This window comes from Phycodurus eques, chromosome 10 (genome assembly GCF_024500275.1).
Source record: "Phycodurus eques isolate BA_2022a chromosome 10, UOR_Pequ_1.1, whole genome shotgun sequence".
Classification (NCBI taxonomy): domain Eukaryota; kingdom Metazoa; phylum Chordata; class Actinopteri; order Syngnathiformes; family Syngnathidae; genus Phycodurus; species Phycodurus eques.
In genome coordinates this window covers 5,411,225-5,434,560 of record NC_084534.1, presented here as the reverse complement: position 1 = coordinate 5,434,560, position 23,336 = coordinate 5,411,225, and the positions used below count along the sequence as shown (strand labels likewise).

General features: G+C 40.7%; 1 protein-coding gene across 3 annotated transcripts in view; it reads right to left on the bottom strand.

Annotated features, from left to right (window-relative positions):
• The window catches only part of pdzrn3b (PDZ domain containing RING finger 3b), a 112,903-nt gene that overhangs the window by 9,168 nt on the left and 80,399 nt on the right, over positions 1-23,336 (bottom strand). For 2 of the 3 annotated variants that reach the window (XM_061688135.1, XM_061688136.1), the window contains one exon: positions 73-326. In XM_061688135.1, coding sequence (XP_061544119.1) covers positions 73-326 — 254 coding nt within the window. Of the gene's footprint in view, positions 1-72; positions 327-13,084; positions 13,341-23,336 lie in introns of those variants that run through there. The other variant, XM_061688137.1, reaches the window with a different exon arrangement.

Here is a 23,336-nt window from a genome sequence, read left to right as displayed (position 1 = left end):
GTAAGTGGAAAAAAAACCCAAAAGCATTACACATACAGTAAATTGATGAATTATTAGTTATTTTGTGCTTACTCCTCTGGAAGCAGGTACTCCTCGAGCACTGCCACGGTGGGTGATGGTGGTGGCAACTTGGCGAGGGGCATAATGTGTTGGAGGGTGATTTCAGTCTGGGTGCTGATATCTGACAGTTGGGTGTCAGCGGTGGGGGAGAGCAGTTTGGGCAGAGGGGCCCGGCGCAAAACCTGGACCATGATGGGATCCTTGGCAGTACGGAAGGCTTCCACTGCTTGATCATGGGATGCTTTTGATAGGTCTTTGGCATTGACCTGGAGAGAGAGAGAGAGAGAGAGAGGTGAAGAAACAAACAAACAAACAAACAATTTATAAAAAAGATTTATAAAGGTGAGGTACACTCTGTTCATACAAAACTGATAATGTCTGATGATTGAATCCTAAGCCAATGGTCCCCGCAAAACAGAGCAGCAACATTCTGCTTGACAAATTATTCATTACTATGTCTTTTACCGGGTCACAGTCAGATCAAGCACAATAATCTTTTATTTGGTGGATTCTTTCTGTTAAAAAAAAAAATAAAAAATCTTTAGCTGCATGGAAGGTCTCGTATTGAGCTGTGTCAGGATAAATGTGACCTCCAGTCAAACATCGGATTGGGTGCCATAAATTAACATGAGAAGACTAATATAACCAACATGCTACAAAGAAGAAACTAATAGATGGGAGTTGAACCACCACCAGAAGAAACCATCCATGCATCTTCTAACACTCATTTTGTTCACGTTCAAAAGAAAGCTGGAGCCTATTCCAGTTGACTTTGGGTAAGAGGCAGGGTACACCGTGGAATAATTGCCAGTCAATATTGGCGCCATTAGAACTCGTACTACTAAATGCTGAGCACAGACCCTCAAAATCAGATGGCAAGGTATTGCGTACTTGAATTCATGTTTCATACGGATTAAACTCGTATCTGAACAAAGACTTAGGTATGTTAGCCTAAGTTTCCGCCCAAAAGAAGTGAAAGCCAAAGTGAACTGACAACGTCAACCTCTGCTTTTCACAATAATTGTTCTTGTTAGTTTTCTTTCCTTTTTTTTTTTTTTTTTTAGGTTAATACTGACACAACATTCCTGCCTTAAATTGGTTGGGTAATCTCTCCCATGGTCCCTCCTCCTGCCATGCAACTGAACACACTCAAAGCTTCCTTAGAATTAGGTTACTTTTGAGCAAAAGCATGCAGTGTTGTGGGTCATTTGGTGTACCATAAATCTTCAATGTCCTTTGAAAGTCTGTGTTTGAGGACTAAATGTTTCTGGAATAATAGCAGAATATTTTTTCTGTGAAGCAGGGCAAATTGGCACCGCACTTTTGTGGATGTATAAGTTTGAAGCGGAATGATGAATACAAAGGGAAAAATATGCAACTTCATGCAGGAATCAGAAAGAGGATATGTGCGAACTAACAACCAGCACGGATTAATGTTAATCCTGAGCATGAAGGATAATTGGATCATCTCAGCAGATTTAAACTTCTAATTCCTCGACATCAAAACATTGCCAAATTTTTATTAATGTGTGGATAGAGCGAGTTTTTATACCACTGGACACAAAAAATATTGACAATTGGTGAATCAAAAATTACAGCTTTTAATTGATGTAAACAAAAATAAACATCGTTTTTTTTTTTTGCAGCAAATCACTGATAAACCATCCCAAAATCGGACAATATTTCTAATACTCATTTGTGCTCCACAGCGAGCCACGGTGTTGCACATCAGCTGAGAAATACAAGCTCCTTTGTGTTTTCTTCATGCTGGATGTCGTTTCCAGCAGTCAAACCTGGTTGCCAGGAATCTTGGGGCTACTTGAAGGCAGTGAACCAGAGACAAAGCCTTTAGCCCCCTTCTTCTGTTGAGCCTAGAGCATTCTGCTCCAGTGCTCTCAATTGGGTGAGTCTCCTCCCAGCTGTGGAGGGGGTCTCACAGCCTCTATTCACTACTCTCACCTCTGACACTGAGTGGCCCTTTGCGGCACACTGGGAAAAAACACACAACACTCTCCTGACACAATACACGTTGCTTCATCACTCGGGAGATTCCAGCCTATGCTATCATAACCCTTTAATTTAACAAGGTTCAAGTTTGAAAATATATATTTCCAACTACAAAATGTTGCAATGATGCAAATTAAAATGTTTGCTTTCATTGATTGCCCTCTGTTAATCTTGGGCCAGATTTGCCTTTGCAGATGAACTTGAGTCGTTGTCTGCGTTGACATAACGAACCGTGACTGTCATGCAGAAATGACTCTGACAACCCCCGGTGCATCCGCTGAGAGGGGTCTCTGTTAAATCCATTTAATGAGAGGAGAGAAGCATTACTTAAAGGAATACTAAATACCGGTAATTCAAAGTCATGTCTGTTTTGTTAGTGTTGGGTGAGGAGTTCACACAACTGTGGGTTTTGGAATTCATTGCCTATAGCACTGTTATACAGACCTGAACCCCTTTTCACCAGATTGGTATCCCCATGTATCACACTTGTATACCATATAACATTTCTTTATTCATCTACAACTAGGGCTCTGCACCAATCGCTGGTGACTGGAATTGGAATTCGAATGGCTACTGACTTTATTCTGACAAGAGCTGCAACTGCTGTTACACCACATATACAAAATACTTAACGGTTTTTAGCCTGTGTTTATGGCCGATGCCATTGGACTTACTGCGCATAGTTTCTGCGTATGTGTGCAGTTGCAGTTTGTTGTTGCAGTTGATAATGGCTCACAGAGGCAAATAGCCATAGCCCTCCACCAAGACCTCAGCGGAAGGAGGTGTCTGATAGGCTAGCCCGAGGAGATGCACGGATAATCATGGCTCAACTGAAGCTGGAAAGGAGCAATTGCTGAAGGGGGCGACCGTGGCAGATTGAATGAAAGGAAGTTGATCCAACACAGGATGGCAGATGATTAGAGCTAGCCGGCTAGCTAGCTAGCAAGCAAAAAACAGGCAGAAAGTCCTAACCAACGATGATTTACGGCAGTGACAAAGGCAAAACGAACCCAGGTTACACCTTTGACCACGGTACGGCGAGGGATCCTGGTTAAAGTAAGCCATTTTAAACTAAAAATAAAAAAAATTCCTGAGGGATAAGCGACACCAAAAAAGGTGCCAGTGTGCTCCCTTTCCAGGTGAATATATAGTTTTCACATAATCAAATTGGATTTTTTATTTGTTAGAGTATGACGTGTTTTTGTTTATTTATTTCGGGAAGAGTAGAAGGAATAATGATTCGATTCTGATTCGGAAGTCATTCGTTACTGTCACCACAAATAGCAAATGGGGATTTAGAGGGCAAGTCCGAGCCCTATCCACAACGTTCCTGTATCCAGTAGCCTTACGCAATCCACTTGTATCCTGATGGAGCAGACCAGTGCTCTTACAGAACGAAATTTTACCCCCATCTAAAAGACTTGACTCTCAATGCAAAAATGTATGTCTTTTGCAACATACCAGAACAGAACAGAACTGTATCCTCTTGTATTTAACATTTGCCAGCAAGCCTTACTAATCATGACAAAAAAAAAAGGAATTTAAATCACGTTTATTTAAATTATTGGCAAAACTGTCTGTTAGTAATTAAACTAATTAATAATTGAATTAGGCTCTATCACAGTCACACATCACTAACATTAATAACAATAGGATTGTGCACTCGTTCACATCGAATAATGTTGAGGCGCTTGCACAGTGATGCGACATCACTGATGTGTGAGGTGGTCCCCTACGTCAGACCCACAGCTACATACAGACCGAACTTGAGATAAATGTTATTGTATTTTCTTAGTTGGTTTCGGTTTGTATCTCATGATGATGCAGTTGAAAGGCTGAAATACCTGCGTGTATTCATTGTATGAGAGAGAGGAGCTATGGGCAGGAGCTCAAGTTATTCGATCAGATGGCTTGTTATCTTGCCGCAGTGGTTCTGATAGTTATGTACTTTTTTGTAAAGAAACAAACCCTTTATTACATTTTTTTTCACAGACCCTCGTAAGTTCTCTTTTTACAATATACTGGCTCATGTAGGTGTCACTTGCAAGATCGTCAATGCACCGTACATTTATTTGCCTTTTACCCGAAACATAGATGCAATGTTGCGATTGCATTTATGTTTCGAGTAAGAAACAAATAAATGTACAGTAGTATCGTGGAGGGTCCGATATCGAACAGCAGGATTACTTACTTATACTGGAACGCTCAGGTTTGTGTGCCATATTGACTCTCCAATAATCCTCTGTTGTTATTTAAGAATTTATTATTAACAGTTGTTAATTGATTCAGAATTGTTTGAATCGTTATTGCTGTGCATTTATTGATTGATTATTAATCCCAAACCCTATTTATCCCTCACTAACAGACCTGTATCCCTATCTAACAGACCTATTTTTTTGTGGAACATAACTGCATAACTGCTATAACATATTATTATTATTATTATTATTATTGACAGCAGGGGCCTATCCTAAAATACCGTAATTTCTCATGTATAATATGCTCTCAAGTATAATGCACACCCCCAACATTGACTCCAAAAATCTGGAAAACCCTTCTTCCTATGTACAATGCGCAGCCATGATTCTGACTGCTCTAAGTGCTAGAGGAGTCTGCATCTTTTTGCACAATTGTTTTGTGTCAATGTCTTTATGTCCCCAAAGTGTTCTGTAAATCTGTTGTACTAGAGAGGCTCCAACTACCGGAGACAAATTCCTTGTGTGTTTTGGACATACTTGGCAAATAAAGATGATTCTGATTCTGATTGATATATTTACATGCAATAAATGTTGGGGGTGATGCCCACCTAATTACTTTTTCTAATTAAGTTGGATCAGTGTTATTATTAACACTAAGGTATGTATGTACGAATGTATATATTACCGTGGTGGACCCTAGAGTTTAGTTTCGACACTGTGGGTTTGCAAAGGTATTTCCACCTCCCACGTAGAGAGGTCATGTGTCCGGTTAACACATCACAGCCTCAATACTTACAAAGAGTAAGGGGGTGGCATTTTAAATGTGTACCTAAATGTGATGTAAACTTATAACTCACAAGATTTAAAACTTAATTGACAGCTTTTCTAAAACACATATCTACTCTTATATCTCATTTTTCTGTGAAGGATTTTCAATACGCAGTATCAACTTTTGAAGATTGTTTTGGGGGAAAAAATTGCATATTATACAGGTGAAATTACGGTAATTGCTATACCGAGGTTTTATAACATTCTTTGATACAAGTTTTCAATCACCACATAATCCTTTATGTAGAGGAGGATAAGATCATCAAAAAGTTGTTTCCACTCCTTAGTGTGGTGAACAGAGCAGAAACTGACAAGCAAATGGTGCCTTTCATAGTCAGGAAGAGAAAGCCCTGGGAAATTCACCCAATAGGTGAACATCTTAAAGAATCATGTGCATTAGAATGCTTGCCTCTTCCTTTTAAGCAAACTTCTTAGATTAATTCTTCAAAGTCTGTGTTTCAGAACAGTGAGGAGGACTGTAATGATCGAGAACAATCAGGCTTATTTTGGGGACCTGTGTAGCATTTTAGTGGCAGCATGAATTTTGGGCCATTCTGTTTGGAAACACACTTAATCCTTCTTTTATTTCACTTCAAACTACATATTTTCAAAGGTTGAAATAACGAGTGAATGATATTCCAATGTGTGTGTATATATTTTTGAGTGTGTCTTTATATCTGTTCATTCCCCCCCCCCACCCCCCTTAATTGACAGTAAAGAAAAACACTACTTTTTATTTGCTACTGTGTACTGGGATCTACCAAACATTGCAGTTTCAAACAGCTAGAACCTTTACAACTTTAACTAAGTAGTTAATTTATATATTAATATAGCATAATATATTACTTACACAGCACGTTATGTGTTTTTTATTCACAATTTTAATTAAACAACTGGGAGAGACTTGAGCAGTTTTTAGAATACAAGAAATATATATGTAGAGTAATGATTTTATAGCTTGGCTAGTTCTTTTACTTGCTCTAAACAATTCAAGTTGCTGTGACTAAAGAGAAAACACACTGTCAGTCAGTGTACAAATAAAGTGACAAGCTGAACTTGGAGGGACAAACCCAACTAAAGAGAAATGAAATTTCCAGTGCTCTGATAGAGGAGGTACAAAACCGAGTGAAAGGTGGTGTTTAAAGGGAAATGTAATATCAAACAGCAGCCAAGAGACCCAGAGACATGTCACGCTTCATTAGCACAGTTATCTTACTCTGCTGCCTGGGCCTCTCCCTCTCAGACTGGCCTTACCAGCTCCACATAATGTACAGGGATCTTCGTAACAACCAGAACCCTCCCCCACTGATGAGTTTTTAAATTTTATTTAACTTCATGACAGGCCAGTTTGTTTTTCCAGGCTCCAATAGACACCTAACACAGCTGGACATTTTGCAACCCAGCAGGAAAACAAGGAATGGAATTTCAATCACGACGCCAGAGTATTTGTACGTCTATTGTCCAAAAAGGGAACATGGCATCTTCTGTGCACTAGCAACCACATATGTGCAAGCATCTTGGAATTTAGAATACCTGTTATGTTGTAGGCTGGTCAAAATAAAATTTTAGCATGTTTATGTTCAAACCATCACGTCACCCTCAACCTCTTGTCATGCTAGTTATCGCAGCATACGCAGGGAGTCCGCTACCTGTTTTCCAGGTTTGGTCATGTGATGTTCGCAACGTACAGTTAAGTGTGAGAACGGTTGTGACGTAAATGTCGGTCAACAGCAGAGGATGATATTGCCCCACAAGGTGGGCCTGGGGGAAAATTGATGAATTAATCTGTTTATTTCTTATTCCATGAATGCAATATTAATTTCAATACCGTTTTTCAACTAGTGGTGGCACATATATAGTAATGTTTGTATGAAAATGGGTTTAGTTCCTTTTTAAGATGAGAGCTTACATTTATCTGTCACCTAATTTAACTTTGCCCCTTGTGTACTTAATTTACAGTAGATATTGACACAGTGAAGTGTTTCTAAAGTCAACTTGAACAATGACCCTATGCTTGCACCCTATCAAGCAACATGATAATGTAACGTAGTCTATATTGAAACAGATTTTGTGTATATTACAGGTAAAACATTCCTCAAACTGTGTCATGCACACAATTACTTAATATGTACAGTTAGGTTTGTTCTCATGATTTATAGGTCGTTTTTGTCGCTGTAATCCTTTCTGCCATTTGCAGTGGACTGACAAAGTACATGCATTTCAACGAGTACTCCCAAGTGGCAACAGCCACCTGCCCCAGTGTCTAACAGATGTGATGGCACAACGGGGCTGATCAGAGCTGTTATTAAAAACCCACGGTGGCAGGCTTCAGTAGCACAGAGTTGGGGGCTTGTGATCCTTTCTTTGTCACTTGACACCGTTGGTGTCAAGCCTCATTACAGAGTCGTGTGTGTGTTTTGGTAACCGCTTTGATGACAGTGGTGTCTGACAGTGGGGCAGGGAGGCAGATGGCTGACTGTGACTTAAGCAAACGTCTCCATCTCAGGTTGCCAAGCTGGCTGTTCAGACGATGTCATACTGAGATCATCTGGCAAAATGACTACTTGGCTTCTTAAACCGAGTAAGACATCTTTGCAACCTTCACTCAGAAATATGTATAATTAGGTACGGGCACCTGGGAAGCCTCAAAGAGGAAGTATTTGCGAGGCAGATCAATCATTTCTGGTTAAAACGATGTTCCTAGGCGGGGGAATTGGGGACCACGGGGGTTGGCAGAGTAGATATGAGAGGATTTAGCAGACAAACAATAGTCTGACTTAGTTCAGTGTGGATCAGAACTGCAATCGGCATCTTGTACTGAGGGCTCTAATTAAGCTCTGAGTCCTCAGCATGGCACCACAGCCATTACAGAATGTTTTTTTATAAATTAGGAGCACTTGGACTGTCAAACTGAGTTTCCAAGACCTGTACCGCAAAGTCCCTGACAAAGCAGCTAAACTTACATCTCCACATGGCACTTACCTTGTGCTTTGAAGTGAGGACAGAGGGCTTCCCTGCTGCCATAAGGGTCAAGTTTAAAAAGGAGCCCTGTGGCTGATAAGGCTCAGGTTTTTATGGTCATTATGAAAAGGGAAAACCATTCTCTCGAACACTGTGAACACTATTTAATGAATCTTGATAATATTTGGACTGTTCACTCTCTGTACACAAAAATAAGGAAAAGTACCATATTTATGTGTGAGAATCACATTTCCATCCTAAGTGTGTGCAATCCTACCAGGACAAGCACAATCAGCTTTCTTTGCATTGGATGAATCTAATTTTCTTGTGTTGGTACCTATTAAAGACACAAAGTGATGCCATCAATAAGAGAGTTGTGAAATGGTGCTCAGGGCATATCACACTGAATTAATAAAGAATTCGCTCTGGAGTTTGAATCTTTGCATTTCATATGCAAATTGTAATCCAATATCCGATTACAATTTTTCATCAACAGCAAACATACAGTACCTTGAGGGTCAAGTCTGAAATTTCAATGGATGATGATCCCAAATAAATGCAACCCAAATCACACATGGTATGCTCAGAACAGGGATGATTTGAGCTGATCACCATTGTTGAACGGCAGAATCTAAGACTATGTTTACACAAGAATGATTTTATAAAAACAGGAGATTTTGTTCCTTCACGTTTTTGAAAGGTTTTTCATCCAGAAGACGACAAGGTTGTCCACACGATCCGTGTTCGAACAGAACTACAAAAACCCCACAAGACACTAATTCTTTTATGATACTCTTCCACACATCTGCATATCAACTGGTCCTGTCCTAAAGTGTATATTTAATACGACATTCTGTTTATTTTTGTGCAGAGAATTTGACTTATGGGAGTAATGTGTCTCTTTTAGTAAATGTCAACGGAGAAGCATTTTCAAGCTTATTATCTTGACTGGCACAAGTAACAAAAGCCCTGTGTTCAGCCATTCATGAAGGTGTATTTGACATGTATACATATGTTTACCGTTTACGATAAGGTGTGTTCCAGTGTTTAGACAAGAGAATAACACAGCTGTTCTTAAGAATGTCCACTTTGAGACCATCCATTCATTTTTCATATCACATACCCAGGTTACCAGTAAGCTAGAGCCTTATACCTGGGTCAGACTACAAGACAAATTTGGTCTTTCCCAATTGTCAGATTACTGCCATCAAATGTTGCCGTTTCTCGGGCAGACAGTGGCAACACTACACGACATTTATTCCGATAGCACCATATCCCGTCATTCATGATCACTGGGCTTTATCTTGTCAAATCAAACACTGTCGGAGAGGTGGAAACAGAAAATGTGTCACCAGGGAACGCGACTGGATACGCTCGTTACCCTGGCGACAACAACAACAATGCGCCTCGCCGATGTATTGTTTCTGTGTCTGTGCGTGTCAGTGAGTGTCGGGGGACAAAATGAGAAAAAACGTGTGGTGTTCGTCACTGGTGCTCGGGAGAGACCGTTCAAGGATTGCTTGAGGTATGTTCACGTACTTTTAATAGGATATGGCTTGCAAACAGGCAACAAAACGTTATGTAGCCTAGCATGCTAGTGCTCGCACATACGGTTGTACGTAAACATGTCGGCGCTCCGTCGACTCATGCGCTAAAGCTTCGGTAAACATTGGCTTGTGCACGTGAATAAATGATGACAACGGTGCGCAACTATGCCGACAACGGCAAGCACGGGAGGCGATGTGCCGGTCACAATACCGTTGTTGGTCAACGTCAAGGTGTGCTGTCGGAGAGTTGTCGATATGTCACACTACACGGAAGATATTAAAAAAAAATCTAACTTGCTAGACTTTTCATTTTCATAGGGCTATTGTAGGGCCAAATTGTTGGTCGTGGATTATGTCACACTACAAGAATTTTTGTCGATCCTGACAAAATACGTCGGGCCCGATCTGGGAAATCGGCTGCGATAGCTGATCGGCCCAATATCGGGGCTAAAGTCCTTTAGTCTTATCGAGGCATCAGGCCTGGTACACACAAAGACACTTCAAATCTTAAAAGACCCGGGAGAAGTCTGTTCTCGCCACACACGGAGACTTTTCCTTGTAAACAAGAATATTAAGGCTGTCGGCCCCGAGCTGTTTCGGACCATAAAAATGGGACGAATCCACTCTTAACACACATCAGACTTAAGGACAATCTTACAAGATAATCTTATAAAACGTAAAGATTGTCTGGCGTTTGACCTGCTTGGTCGGGAAGGGGCAAAATCGGCACAAAAACAGGCCTATTGTCTTTATATGTGTACTGGGCCTAACTCACCTGACTTTGGGGGAAAGACTGACAACACACTGGACTAATCGCCAGTCAGTTACATGGCACTGATACAGACAGACAACCACTCACTGCTAGGCCCAGTACACACATAAAGACTTGCGACTTGATTGCGACTTAAAGTTGAGACAAGCAAGTCCTTGACTTTGAACCTCAAAGTGAATTTGCAAGTCTTCCACTTGGAAACCAGACTTGCGCAGTCGCAGTCAAGTCACAAGACCTAAACTTTGAACTCAAAGTCAAGTCACAAGTTCTAGACTTCGAATTTTAAAGTTTAGCATTTGCAACTTGGCTCGTGACTTCCCTGTCTTGACTTGGGACTTGTGAGCGATGACTTAATAATAACTACAGTATCTCTGATCTCTGGTGGAATATTTCACCATGCTTGTTTAATGGCTGTAAAATCTCTTACACAGAACCCCTATAAAGGATGGTAACACGATAAAGACTGCTGTAGGACATGAAGAGTGATCCAACCCAGGATTATTGGCATTGAAGATGCAACCAACCCAACCCAAGATGAGGCATAACTAAGTAAGCGACAGTCCTGGTCCACCATCTGCAGGTATTAGCAGTCAGTTGTGAATGCAGGAGTGGCAGGATTTTAGACCTCCAATATTAGTGCTCAAAATCCATTTATTATACTTCTGCCACTTCTTCTTTGAGACTTCATGAAAAGTTAAGTTCCCTTTTCCCGCAGCAGATCAAAGGCTTAACTATTTGCAGACACAGCACAGGACCCCTGTTTTCAATCCCAGCTCTGATATTAGCGCGAGAACTTGATCATTACATTCATTTTAGGAATTCTCTCCTGGGACATAAATAGGGATGCATTTTGGTGTGATAACAGTTGATTGGAGTCCATTATGGATGAAAAGAGAGGGGAAAAACTGATTTGAGAGTGTGCAGTGCAAAACTAGGAAACCGAGCCACACAACCAGGTCTCTCAGTCATATGTTGCACTGCCAATACAAGTCTGGATTTTCACTCATTCTACCACATTGGAACTTAAAAATCAAAAACACTCTTGGAAAAATAGACTAGCATTGAAAATGTCACAGAGCACTGCACAGCTGTTTGCTGTCAGTCAGTAAGAATTTCTCCATTTAGGAATAGGGTAGAATCTAACACCTAAAATTGTCTAATCACACTGTGTACAGCAGCGGTGTCTAAAGCCAGGTCATCCTCCTAATTCTCAGCAGCATATACTAAATTGAACATTGCCTACATTGCACTTTTTACATTCGAAAACTGTAGATTTGAGTGCATGGAAGAATGTTATTGCAGTTGTAAAAGGCTGTAATATTCAAAGACACTATGAACACGTGTTGAGAGGGTAGCAGAAAGTAAGGCAGATGAGCTACATTTTGCCATACTGACAAAATGTCACAATCACTAGCATTAGGTGTTTCTCATGTTATTGGTTAGGTGCAGGAAAGGAGAGTGACTTCAAAAGGAATAACATGAATCGTGAAAATACAATAATTGAACAAATTTAGCTTGTTCGTACAACATTTGAACCTTCAATTCTTTTGATTCACATCGAATGTAAAATAAGAAGAGATGACACGAACAACACAAATACTGTAGCTGTTTTTTTGCAAGGAGTTGACAATATTGCATCCCAACAGACACACTGAGATGCTGATGCTTAATTAGGTTGATTGCCTGACCACAACAATTACTGTCGGCCATAACCTACACAACAACACACGTACTGTATCTCTTTTTAGCGAGCCGCAGTCACTCCGAAACTCCCAGTTTTTTCATTTAACCTTTATTTAGCCAGTAAAACCTCATTGAGAATAAAAATCTCTTACAAGAGTGTGGTCAAATGAAAAGTTGGAGGAAATGTGTATGTCACTGAGTCGATCAACTTTAAAATAAATTGTGTGCTCAGCCTTGAAATAAAATCTGAACTGAAAATCTTATAAAAGTATTGATATTCATATTTTCACTCTTGATTACACTGTTTTATTTTGGATGCGTTCGTTTTGGAAGCAAAAAAGTCACAATTGAAATTGAACACAAAGAGATTTACTGTACAGCGCCTGGCTCACTATTAGGCAGTGGAACCCCGCAATTCCTTCAAGATGATCGAGGAAGTAATTTACATGCATTTAATGAGTAACTCCAAACGACAATTAATACATAAAGAATTCTCTGTTAATTGTCATTATCGAAAAGAAAATACAACACCAAATTAGGTGTCATTTGAGCATTACAAACAAATTACAATTTAATCCCACATTTGGAAGAAACTCGTTTAAAGGACGTGTTCATGTACCTTATGGTTCTGTTGAAGATGCATCGACAACATCCCTGCTTCATTTTCATTGCAGGCAAAAAGAATTCGCAAAACAAGCACCCCAATGTTAAATATAAACTTTAGTAAAAGTCAAACAGGGGTTAAAGGCAGAACGCTCAGAGTCAGCATTCGAGTGACAATGAGGAGGTGGGCACTGGTCGGCACACACTAGCAGACACATTGAGAGAGCTGTCACCTCTTCATCATCCGTTCCCTTTAAGCAAAGCACGCCACCTCACAATGACCCCTGTTGCCAGAGTTCAGGCTGCCCAGCTGCGGGAGCTCCTGCAAGTGATCCCTTTAACAAGCACCGGAGTGAATGCAGAAGGCTGGTGTCGAAACAAAACCACGAAGCAACAACTTTACTGAAAAAGCTTGGTTACAGTACCTGGCAGACTTCATAGAGAAGTTTGTAATCTTCCTTAGGCTTCTGTAGGGTACAGAGGCTGCATCCCATGGTGGAGGAGATCACACCATGCAGCCTCGCCCTGCGGCCGCTCAGGCAGCAAGAGACACGGAGCAGATCTCGCTTCCCCTCTGAGGAATGATTCCCCCTGTTTGCGCTGTGTCTCTGACTGACAAGACTGTAGTCCCCCAGCTTGCGGCTGTGTCTCACCCCTCTGTCTCTCACACACTCCCCCCTCCTCACCTCACCTCACATTCTCCCTCTCTGCCCACCCCTCTGCTGAACTACTGGTGGCCAGAGCCTGCGTTGGGCTACATACACCCCCTCATGTTTATTAAACAACTGTTCATTATGTATTCATGAAGAAGGCTAAGTCATGAATTGTATTACCATGGGGCTAATATCCAATCATTCAAGCGGGTGTCTGCCCAATTAATGTATAACATGAAACAAGCAAGTGATGGGGAGTTTGTGTATATCATGACATGGCCGTTTTGCCCTTTTGCACCTGAAGCTTTTTGTTATACTTACATTTAACCACGTTTAACTTCGAAAAACAGCAGCAAGAATATGAAAGCAGAATAAACACCAAATATTACAGAGATGATACAGATAATTTTTTCCATTTCAATAACTAAATAAGATTGTTTTTTTTTAAAAATATATATCAATATGATAAAATGCAGTTCCACAACACTGTAAATTGGAACTACAATATTACATGTATTGTTTCATTAATAGCCCTCAGTATCAAACAAAATTTGACCGTATTATATTTGTAGGGACGAATTTTGGTTCCCAAAACCATTGCGATTTGCAAGTGTACACTCCACTTCCAAATTCTGCCAATGGGGTGGAAAAAATGCAGGGACCTCTTTGCCTTTGGTGGTTCTCTATTGTTAGGTACTGGGAAAGTGAAATAGCACTACACAGTGGTTTGAAACTGGTCCAAACTCTGTGGATTCTGGTATACTGTACTAATCCATCAAAAGCAAACAATTAATTCACAGTGCGTTTTCCATAAACATGTATCCAAAGCCAGGGGAAACAAATAAATCAGATAAATATTGCTGCTTGAGCTCTCCAGCTTAGCCAGACAAACTTCACCCAGTGGAACATCCAATGTTTTGTGACACACTATTCTTCACACTGTCCAATGCTGTGTGTGTGGACAACTAGTCTGGCTGCATAAGCCAGACCTGGCATCAGTTCTGCGGCTTCCCTATGGTGCTATTTTGCCAACCAAAGACAAATGTGCAGTAGAGACAGCCACAGTAATTGCTATTCATGTTTGAGTTTACAGAAATTGGAGATGTCAAACTTGAAGATTTCAACAGGGTTAAGGAATGGTAATATCTCTGTAATATTTTACGGTATTTTTTTTCCCAGGGTTGTATGCTTTGATCTAACTCGTTCCTTGGCCATATAGCAATGGGACACACCTGAAGGTGGTAGTGGCACATCATCCAGCCAGGCGTCTCCACTGATCACCAACTATCAGAACACCTACATCTTAAAGACAATTACAATTACAGACTTGTTGGTTCCGGTCCCTCAGTCTGTTTGAATGCACACAGTAATTCAGTGACCAACACAGTTCATTCATGCTTTGTCCAAAGTCCCAGTTTACATGCCCTGGGTGTAATTGAGTCTTTTGTCAAATATGTCTGCCTCCATAATACTCCAACATTTAGAAAGGTGATGATGATGACGATCATATTTAAGTGTTCAGATGTACTGTATTTAAAAAATCATGTTTCAACTTCCATTAGTCAGCGCTTGACATGAACGTTTTTTCGGGTCACCAGCCAGTGTGTCTACTGGTTTCCCAGAGTTAGTAGTCTCTCAGCATTTTGTCAAGCCACAAATTTAGATTGTATTGTATTGATCAAACTTTTTCCCAATCGAAATACAACCTGGCAAAGTGGCTAGTGGACGTAGCGTTAGCAGAGCCACAGATGAAATTGACAAGGAATTCGCGGGTTGGCGGTTGTAATGTCAGGCCTTGGTTACAGTATATATTTTTGTGTGTGCTGTCACTTCATTTCTGTCAAGCGGTGATCCAAAAACTACAAAGTACAACTGACCATTTATGAACTTAAATAACCTTATATTGTACTTCTGTATGGCAGTACGTTAAATTTGGAGGTTAATAATCATTTAATAGCTCCAATGCTGCTTTGTCTTGAAAAATTCACTTAATGGGTGGGATCTTTTCATTCAATGTGCTCATGATTCCTATTTTTTTTGTGGTTGGCTTTCTGTCCCACATAGCATAAAGGTGCATTTGAAAACACCCACATCCACCCACAGCCAACACAGTACTGGACAACAACACCAACAGAAATCTTAGAATAATACACTAAAGGCACAAATCATTCTGACAAAAAGTTGCCTCGGGCAAACTAAAAGGTATCTATATGAATTTAGCAATCATTCTTAATCTGTCATCTGGGTGCAAGGCTAAAACTTTCATCCAGTGCACCGTGAAAACCAATTCTATGCTCACATTAGCTGTACTGTTGCGCCTAGGGCTGGGATCAGTGGAGAGTTGTAGCTGGCGCTCTCGTCCCACTAATCTTTCTTTCACACTGAGATTATCCCATTTGGAACTGAGACAACGCTCTGATATGAACAAGTGCGCTAAGGGTGTTATGCTACAGCTGCACAAAAATGTGCATATTAAAGAATAATCTGCAGCAACAGAGTATGAAGAAAGAAAGTCAAGTAAGGACCTTTTCAAGTACAAACAGCAGGTGAATTATCTGCACACTGTCCTTCATTGTGTTCAGAGATTTATTTGGACACTGCTTATTACATTTACTTATCTGGTGACAAGACCTTTTTGGTCCATGCTGTGAGGATTGATTTGCAAGTTAAATACACAAAGACACATGCATGCTGGTCACTCACTGCAGGTTTTACTCATTACTGGTCTAGACTTAAACTCAGTATCAAAAAGGATTCTATCTCAGCAGAAAAGACCAAACAATAATAAAACAATGTACTGTAGCATTGTTTGTTCTGAGAAACATTAACAATTCAGTATTTTTTTGGAAGGCAACAAAACTCAAGTTCACTGCAACTCTTCTTCATCATCAATGTTGTGTTTCTTCCGTTCATTTGATCTTAATCATTCATATTCATGGAGGCTGTTGGGTCAATGTCCCACAGGGCCTGGTTTAATAGCCATGGTTTTACTTTGACAGTGGGATCAGGTGGCCCCTGTTGTCGCATCTGTATGGTTTAGTAATTCTTTGTCTTGGTTGATCCTGAGGTCCTGTATGTTACACATGAGCTAAAAATGTACAATGCAATTTCATAGCGTCATATAATCTGAGTCAACAGTGGGGATAAGCACTGATATATTGTTCTGTAATACATATTGAATCTCCCCTCCATGTCCATTCCTTTTTTTAGCCTATAATGTGAGCCCTGCTCAATCAGTTGGTGATCTTGCACGTAAAAGTGTCAAAAACAGTCAAGCGACATTATCTGATTTATAGCGTTATATACTGACCACCACTTCATGCACTCGCATTTAATTTCAGATAACAATTTAAACCATCTGTTATAAATAAATAAAATGGTTATTGTAGTGTGGAACTGGCATTTGAGTTTGGATTACAAAGAACATGGTAAATAGACTTCATTTATATAGCGCTGTATCTACACTATCACAGTGCCCAAAGCGCTTTACAAAGCCTCATATTCACACATTCAGACACCAATGGGCAGCTGCTGCCACGCAAGGCGCTGCCAGGGCCACTGGGAGAAAATTTGGGTTCAATGTCTTGCCCACTTGCCCAAGGACACTTCGACATGCGGACAGTCTGAGCCGGGATTCGGACCAGCGACCCTTCGGTTACTGCACAACCCACGCTCCCTATTGATCCATAGCCGCCCATGATAAATTAATTTTAAGCATATCTACAAACGCTCAGCCTTAAGTGGTTTCGAATTAAGATCAAATTTGTTATACAGGCACTACATGCAATAACAACTGATACGTTTGGTTTGGTAATAGCACAAAACCAACAATGATTCCATCCACACTGTATTGATTTAAACTTAATTCAAAAATGATGGCGCAAGCTTGGTTTCATGATCTATTTTGCCACAAGATTTATTATTGGTCACGAATAAATGATCATCTTTGTCCACATCTGTGGAATAATTCAGTTGGCCTTGTGGAAAATCCAATAGCTCCATTGTGCTGTACTTCGACATTAGTGATCAGAGCAGAGATAAGATTTCTTTAAATGTGAACTTTACAGGATGTGGTGAGAAAATACAGAGAAGGGGATGAGGTGGCAGACATAGGACACTGATGGCTGAAACTGATAAAAAAAAAAGAAGGAATTATGTCCCTTTAGTCCCACCCTATACTTAATACAGTGTCCAGACAGCAGGATGAGGGAATGGAGCAAAAGGAAGGCTAGATGATTGGACAATGATAAAGAGAGAGGAAAAGGAAAACTAAAACTGGCTCCATATTTAAAATCCATAAAACTACAGCATGTGTTGCGTATAGTGTCATTACTGTGCATAGCAGATGTGAGCACACAACTCATTGCTACTCTTCAGGGCTTTGGCACAAAACAAATACAATTATTGTTGAGAATTATTTTTTATTTTGTCAGATGGATTGTGGATTAATCATACCTGGAAATTAGCTTTTTACGTAAATTGGAACATACTGAGCCAAGCAAGCCTAAACCAACACAGAAGTAAGAGCACTTCTAAGTCATACATATAAAATAATCAAATAATGCAAAGAACTGTAAGCACGGTGGTAACTGAGCGTGCCTCTCGGTGCTACGTGACACCAAATTCTTATGCTGCTATGTAAAGTAGTTCATTGCGGGCCGTTCATAACATTAATATGTCTGTATCATACAAAACCTAGAATCCCCTATACAGTGGCTGAAATAAGTATTTAACGTCACCATTTTTCTCACTAAATATATTTCCAAAGGTGCTATTTACATGAAATTTTCACCAGATGTTGGGAATCCAAACATACAAAGAAAGTAGAACAACTAAGATCAGAAGGTTGTGTGTAATAATGTGAAATGACTTGGGGGAGTATTGAACACATGAAGAAAGCCAAGACAACACCTAAAATCTATCAATAATCAAACAGCAATCCAGCCCCATGTCAGTGCAAATGAATATCAGCTGGTTCAGTCCTAATTGATGGCCGACAAAAAGGTCTGATTGCCAAGGTGTGAGTCAAGACGCATCTCATGATGGGTAAGAGCAAAGAGCTGTCTCAAGACCATCGCAAAGGAATTGTTGCAAAACATAACGATGGCATTGGTTACAGACGCATATCGAAGATCCTGAATGTTCCAGTGAGCACGGTTGGGGTCATAATACGTAAGTGAATAGCCAATCATACCACCTTAAATTTGCCTCGATCATGTGCTCCTCACAAGATTTCTGAGAGAGGAGTGCAAAGAATAATCAGAAGAGTTGTCGAAGAGCCAAGGACCACCTGTGGAGAGCTTCAAAAAGACCTGGAATTAGCAGGTACTGTTGTCACAAGGAAAACAGTGAGTAATGCACTGTACTGCCATGGCCTGTATGCACGCTCATCACGCAAGACCCCATTGCTGAAAAAAAAAAGCATGTCAAACATTTGGACAAGCCAGTTAAATACTGGGAGAATATAGTCTGGTCGGATGAGAGCAAAATTTAACTGTTTGGATGTCATAATGCACAGCACGTTTGGAGGAGAAATGGCACCGCACAGCACCCTGAAAACGGCATACCAACAGTGAAGTTCAGAGGTGTGGGGCTGCTTTTCAGCAAATGGTACTGGTAAACTTCACATTATTAATGTAGAGAGACATTCTTGACAAAAATTTGCTGCCATCTACCAGGATGATGAAAATGAAGTGAGGGTGGACATTTCAGCAGGATAATGATGCAAAACATACGGGCAAGGAAACTCTCAATTTGTTTCAAAGAAAAGAAATAAAATAAAGCTGCAGAATGGCCCAGCCAATCACCTGACTTGAATCCAATCGAAAATCTATGGAAAGGACTGAAACTGGAGGTCCATAAATGAAGCCCACAGAACCTTCAAGATTTGAAGACTGCTTGTGTGGAGGAATGGGCCACAATCACACCAAGGAATCCATGCGACTTGTTCTCCATACAGGAGGCGTGTGTCTTGAAGCTGTCATTGCAAACAAAGGCTTTTGTACAAAGTATTAAATAAATACCAGTTGGCATGTTTAATACTTTTTCTCTGTGTCATTTCACATTATTACACACAACTTAATTTCTGAGGTTATTTGTTTTACTTTCTTTGTATGTATGGATTACTTGAGTTGTTCCTAACATCTGGTGAAATGTTCATGTCAATAGTACCTTTGGAAATATATTTAGTGAGAAAAATGGTGACGTGTTAAATACTTATTTCAGCCTCTGTATGTGTAAAAACAAGCCACCCTGCATATGTTCTGCCATTTAAAATTGTCATCGCCAGGCAGGAACCGCCTATGTCCAAATTTGGTCCATTTTAAAAATATTTTTGTACAAATTGATAGTATTACCCAGTCCCCACTTTTTTAATGCTGTCTTTAAATGAAAGTTTGCAGCCTGCTACAAGAATTAGCGTAGTGAAATAAATACTATCGACTTGCTACCGAGGCAGTTAATTAGCTAACTAGCTTTCCTAACATCAGTTTGTTTCCACTGCGATGTTACTTCAAGACGCGGGGAAGAAAAATAAGAAGTAAGTAATTTTAATGTTGTACTTCAGTTTGATTTTATTTTGAAAAATTGGACAATTTAGAAATTGTTGGAAGGTTTGCTCAGTGGACAGGGAAGGAAGTAGTGCCATAAAAGTCTTAGATTAAAGTATTTCCTCCAAGTTGATTCTGGTCATATTTTAGTTACCTTCCATTTGGCAGGCGGGAAACCCATAAGCCTTCTAATCTGTAGGATATGAGAGGAAAAGAATGCTAGCTCTCTAATGGATATGCCAGGTGAGAGAATAGGATCGGCACAGGATAAACTGTAAGGAACGCATGTTATACTACATTTGTGAAGTAGTTAAATAAGCCAGGTCCTCTCAACTGTACAGCTTTGGTATGAGTGCATATAGGCGTCAGTCTATATACATTTCTGGAACAGAGAGCTGTGCATAATTCATTAGACAGCTGTCTGCTTTGTCCTCATATTTATACTATGAGTCAAATCTGGTCCCAGTTGGGACTGTGGCCAGTCGCAATGACAGCAAGAGAAACAACTTAATTGAATCCTAAAACAAGTGATAATGACAGGACCAAAACTGTTTAGTTCCAATGCCCTTTGAAACACAAACTCTTGAAGTACTCTTGAAGTAAATCTGCAGTGTCATTAACAATGAATAGCATTATTCAACAGGTTAAACACCATATTAAACACCTGAGATATTGCCAATATAATACAAGTAGTCCACAGACATCAACAATAAAACTACATTTTGCAATAGATATATTATAATGAAACAATGTGACTGCTAATCTTAGTCGTGGTGTCGGAAATTTATATTTGTTGGAAAAGTGTTATTCGCTAGACTATGCTTGTGGCCTGTCATTGTTGTGGTTGTGATTCAATGGCACATGCCCTGGTTGAAGACTGTTGGAAACCATAACTGTTTCATTTTTAGAAGCATTTTTATTTTTGTCTACTGACAATGATTACTGGGCACAAATCTGTATAACTACATTTTCAATGACAATAAACAGTAATTTACAGCTACTCCAGTTCGAAGTACTCCATAGATCACACGTTACACATTATAGTGTGTACTAAATGGGCTACTCAAAATCTAACACGTCACGCATTGTACTGAAAACGCTCAAGACACTTATTTTCACGCTGTTTGGCATTGTACGCCTGTACAGCGTTTCTGGTCACTAGTTACACTGAAACTTTACTCGGTTTTGAACTGTAGGATTCCAGTTTCTCCTAAGGGTGCAGGGTGGGCCTGCGGGAGTCTAGCCTCTAAACACACTGTGCACATTTTTATTACTCACATTATACATATACGGGCTGGGTACTGGCACATCTGTGCTGGTTTCCTCTCTGGTCGCCCATCCTTCTCTGCCCTGCCAGTTCTCCAGTTTTAATGCATCATACACCCATAAGTGGGGGGAGGGCCTTGTCGGGGTGGGGAGGAAACTTAACCAGGTGTTCCGGCACTCCGCCCTACTCTCTGGTCCGCCATGCCTTTCCCCCGCGGATTTTGTAATGCACCACATGCATTCGCACATCCTTCGGGGAGCTGGTGATGGTTACGGGGTCATCATTGCCCTGTGACCGTCTCACGTCACCCCCTCCAGTCTCCCCATTTTTAATGCACGACCCAGCACCACACATGATCTTGATACAGGGTTAATGGTTGATACACTACAAAGACAAGATATTTAATGTTCAAACTGATAAACTTTATTGTTTTTAGCAAATAATTATTAACTTAGAATTTTATGGCTGCAAAACATTCCAAAAAAGCTGGGACAGGTGGCAAAAAAGTGAGAAAGTTGAGGAATGCTCATCAAACACCTGTTTGGAACATCCCACAGGTGAACAGGCTAATTGGGAACAGGTGGGTGCCATGATGGGGTATGAAAGGAGCTTCCCTGAATTGCTCAGTCATTCACAAGCAAAGATGGGGCGAGGTTCACCTCTTTGTGAACAAGTGCGTGAGAAAATAGTCAAACAGTTTAAGGACAATGTTCCTCAACGTACAATTGCAAGGAATTTAGGGATTTCATCATCTACGGTCCATAATATCATCAAAAGGTTCAGAGAATCTGGAGAAATCACAGGATGTAAGCGGTAAGGCCGAAAACCAACATTGAATGCCTGTGACCTTCGATCTCTCAGGCAGCACTGCATCAAAAACCGACATCAATCTGTAAAGGATATCACCACATGGGCTCTGGAACACTACAGAAAACCAATGTCAGTAAATACAGTTCGGGACTACATCCGTAAGTGCAACTTAAAACTCTACTATGCAAAGCAAAAGCCATTTATCAACAACACCCAGAAACGACGCCGGTTTCTCTGGGCCCGAGCTCATATAAGATAGACTGATGAAAAGTGTTCTGTAGTTCGACGAGTCCAGATTTCAAATTGTTTTTGGAAATTGTGGACGTCGTGTCCTCCGGGCCAAAGAGGAAAAGAACCATCCAGACTGTTATGGATGTAAAATTCAAAGGCCAGCATCTGTGATGGTATGGGGGGTGGGTGTTAGTGCCAATGGCATGGGCAACTTACACATCTGTGAAGGCACCATTAATGCTGAAAGGTACATACAGATTTTGGAGAAACATATGTTGCCATCCAAACAATGTCTTTTTTATGGACGCCCCTGCTTATTTCAGCAAGACCATTCTGCATGTGTTACAACAGCGTGGCTTCGTAGTAAAAGAGTGTGGGTACTAGACTGCCCTGCCTGCAGTCCAGACCTGTCTCCCATTGAAAATTTGTGGCGCATTATGAAGCGTGAAATACGACAACGGAGACCTCGGACTGTTGAACAGCTGAAGCTGTACATCAAGCAAGAATGGGAAATAATTCCACCTACAAAGCTTCAACAATTAGTGTCCTCAATTCCCAAATGTTTATTGAATGTTGTTAAAAGAAAAGATGATGTAACACAGTGGTAAACATGACCCTGTCCCAGCTTTTTTGGAACGTGTTGCAGCCACAAAATTCTAAATTAATGATTATTTGCTAAAACAATAAAGTTGATCAGTTTCAACATTAACTATATTGTCTTTGTAGTGTATTCAATTAAATATAGGTTGAACATGATTTGCAAATCATTGTATTCTGTTTTTATTTATGTTTAACACAACGTGCCAACTTCATTGGAATTGGGGTTGTAACAGGGTGGGTTGTGGGTCGTCACATTTCTCTTGGCTTGACTCCTGGTGACTGCCACCCGCCCCCAATCGCTTGTCAGGCCGTGGCAGGATGGGGGTCTGCCCCTTGGAGCCCCACCTTCTTCTCCACTCTCTGGGCGCCCTCGCCCGTCCTTGCTCATGATGTGCTCTTAACATGGGCTCCCTTTTGGCGGGCTATGACCATTTTCGGGTGGCAGCTGGCTCCTGTTGGTGGCTGGGGCCCCCATTCTCTGGGTTGGGTTTGGGGGTGCTGTGGTCTGGTCCCTGTGCCCCTCCCTTTGGGACTGGCACTTTGGTTGGGGTGGGGACCCCCCTGGCCC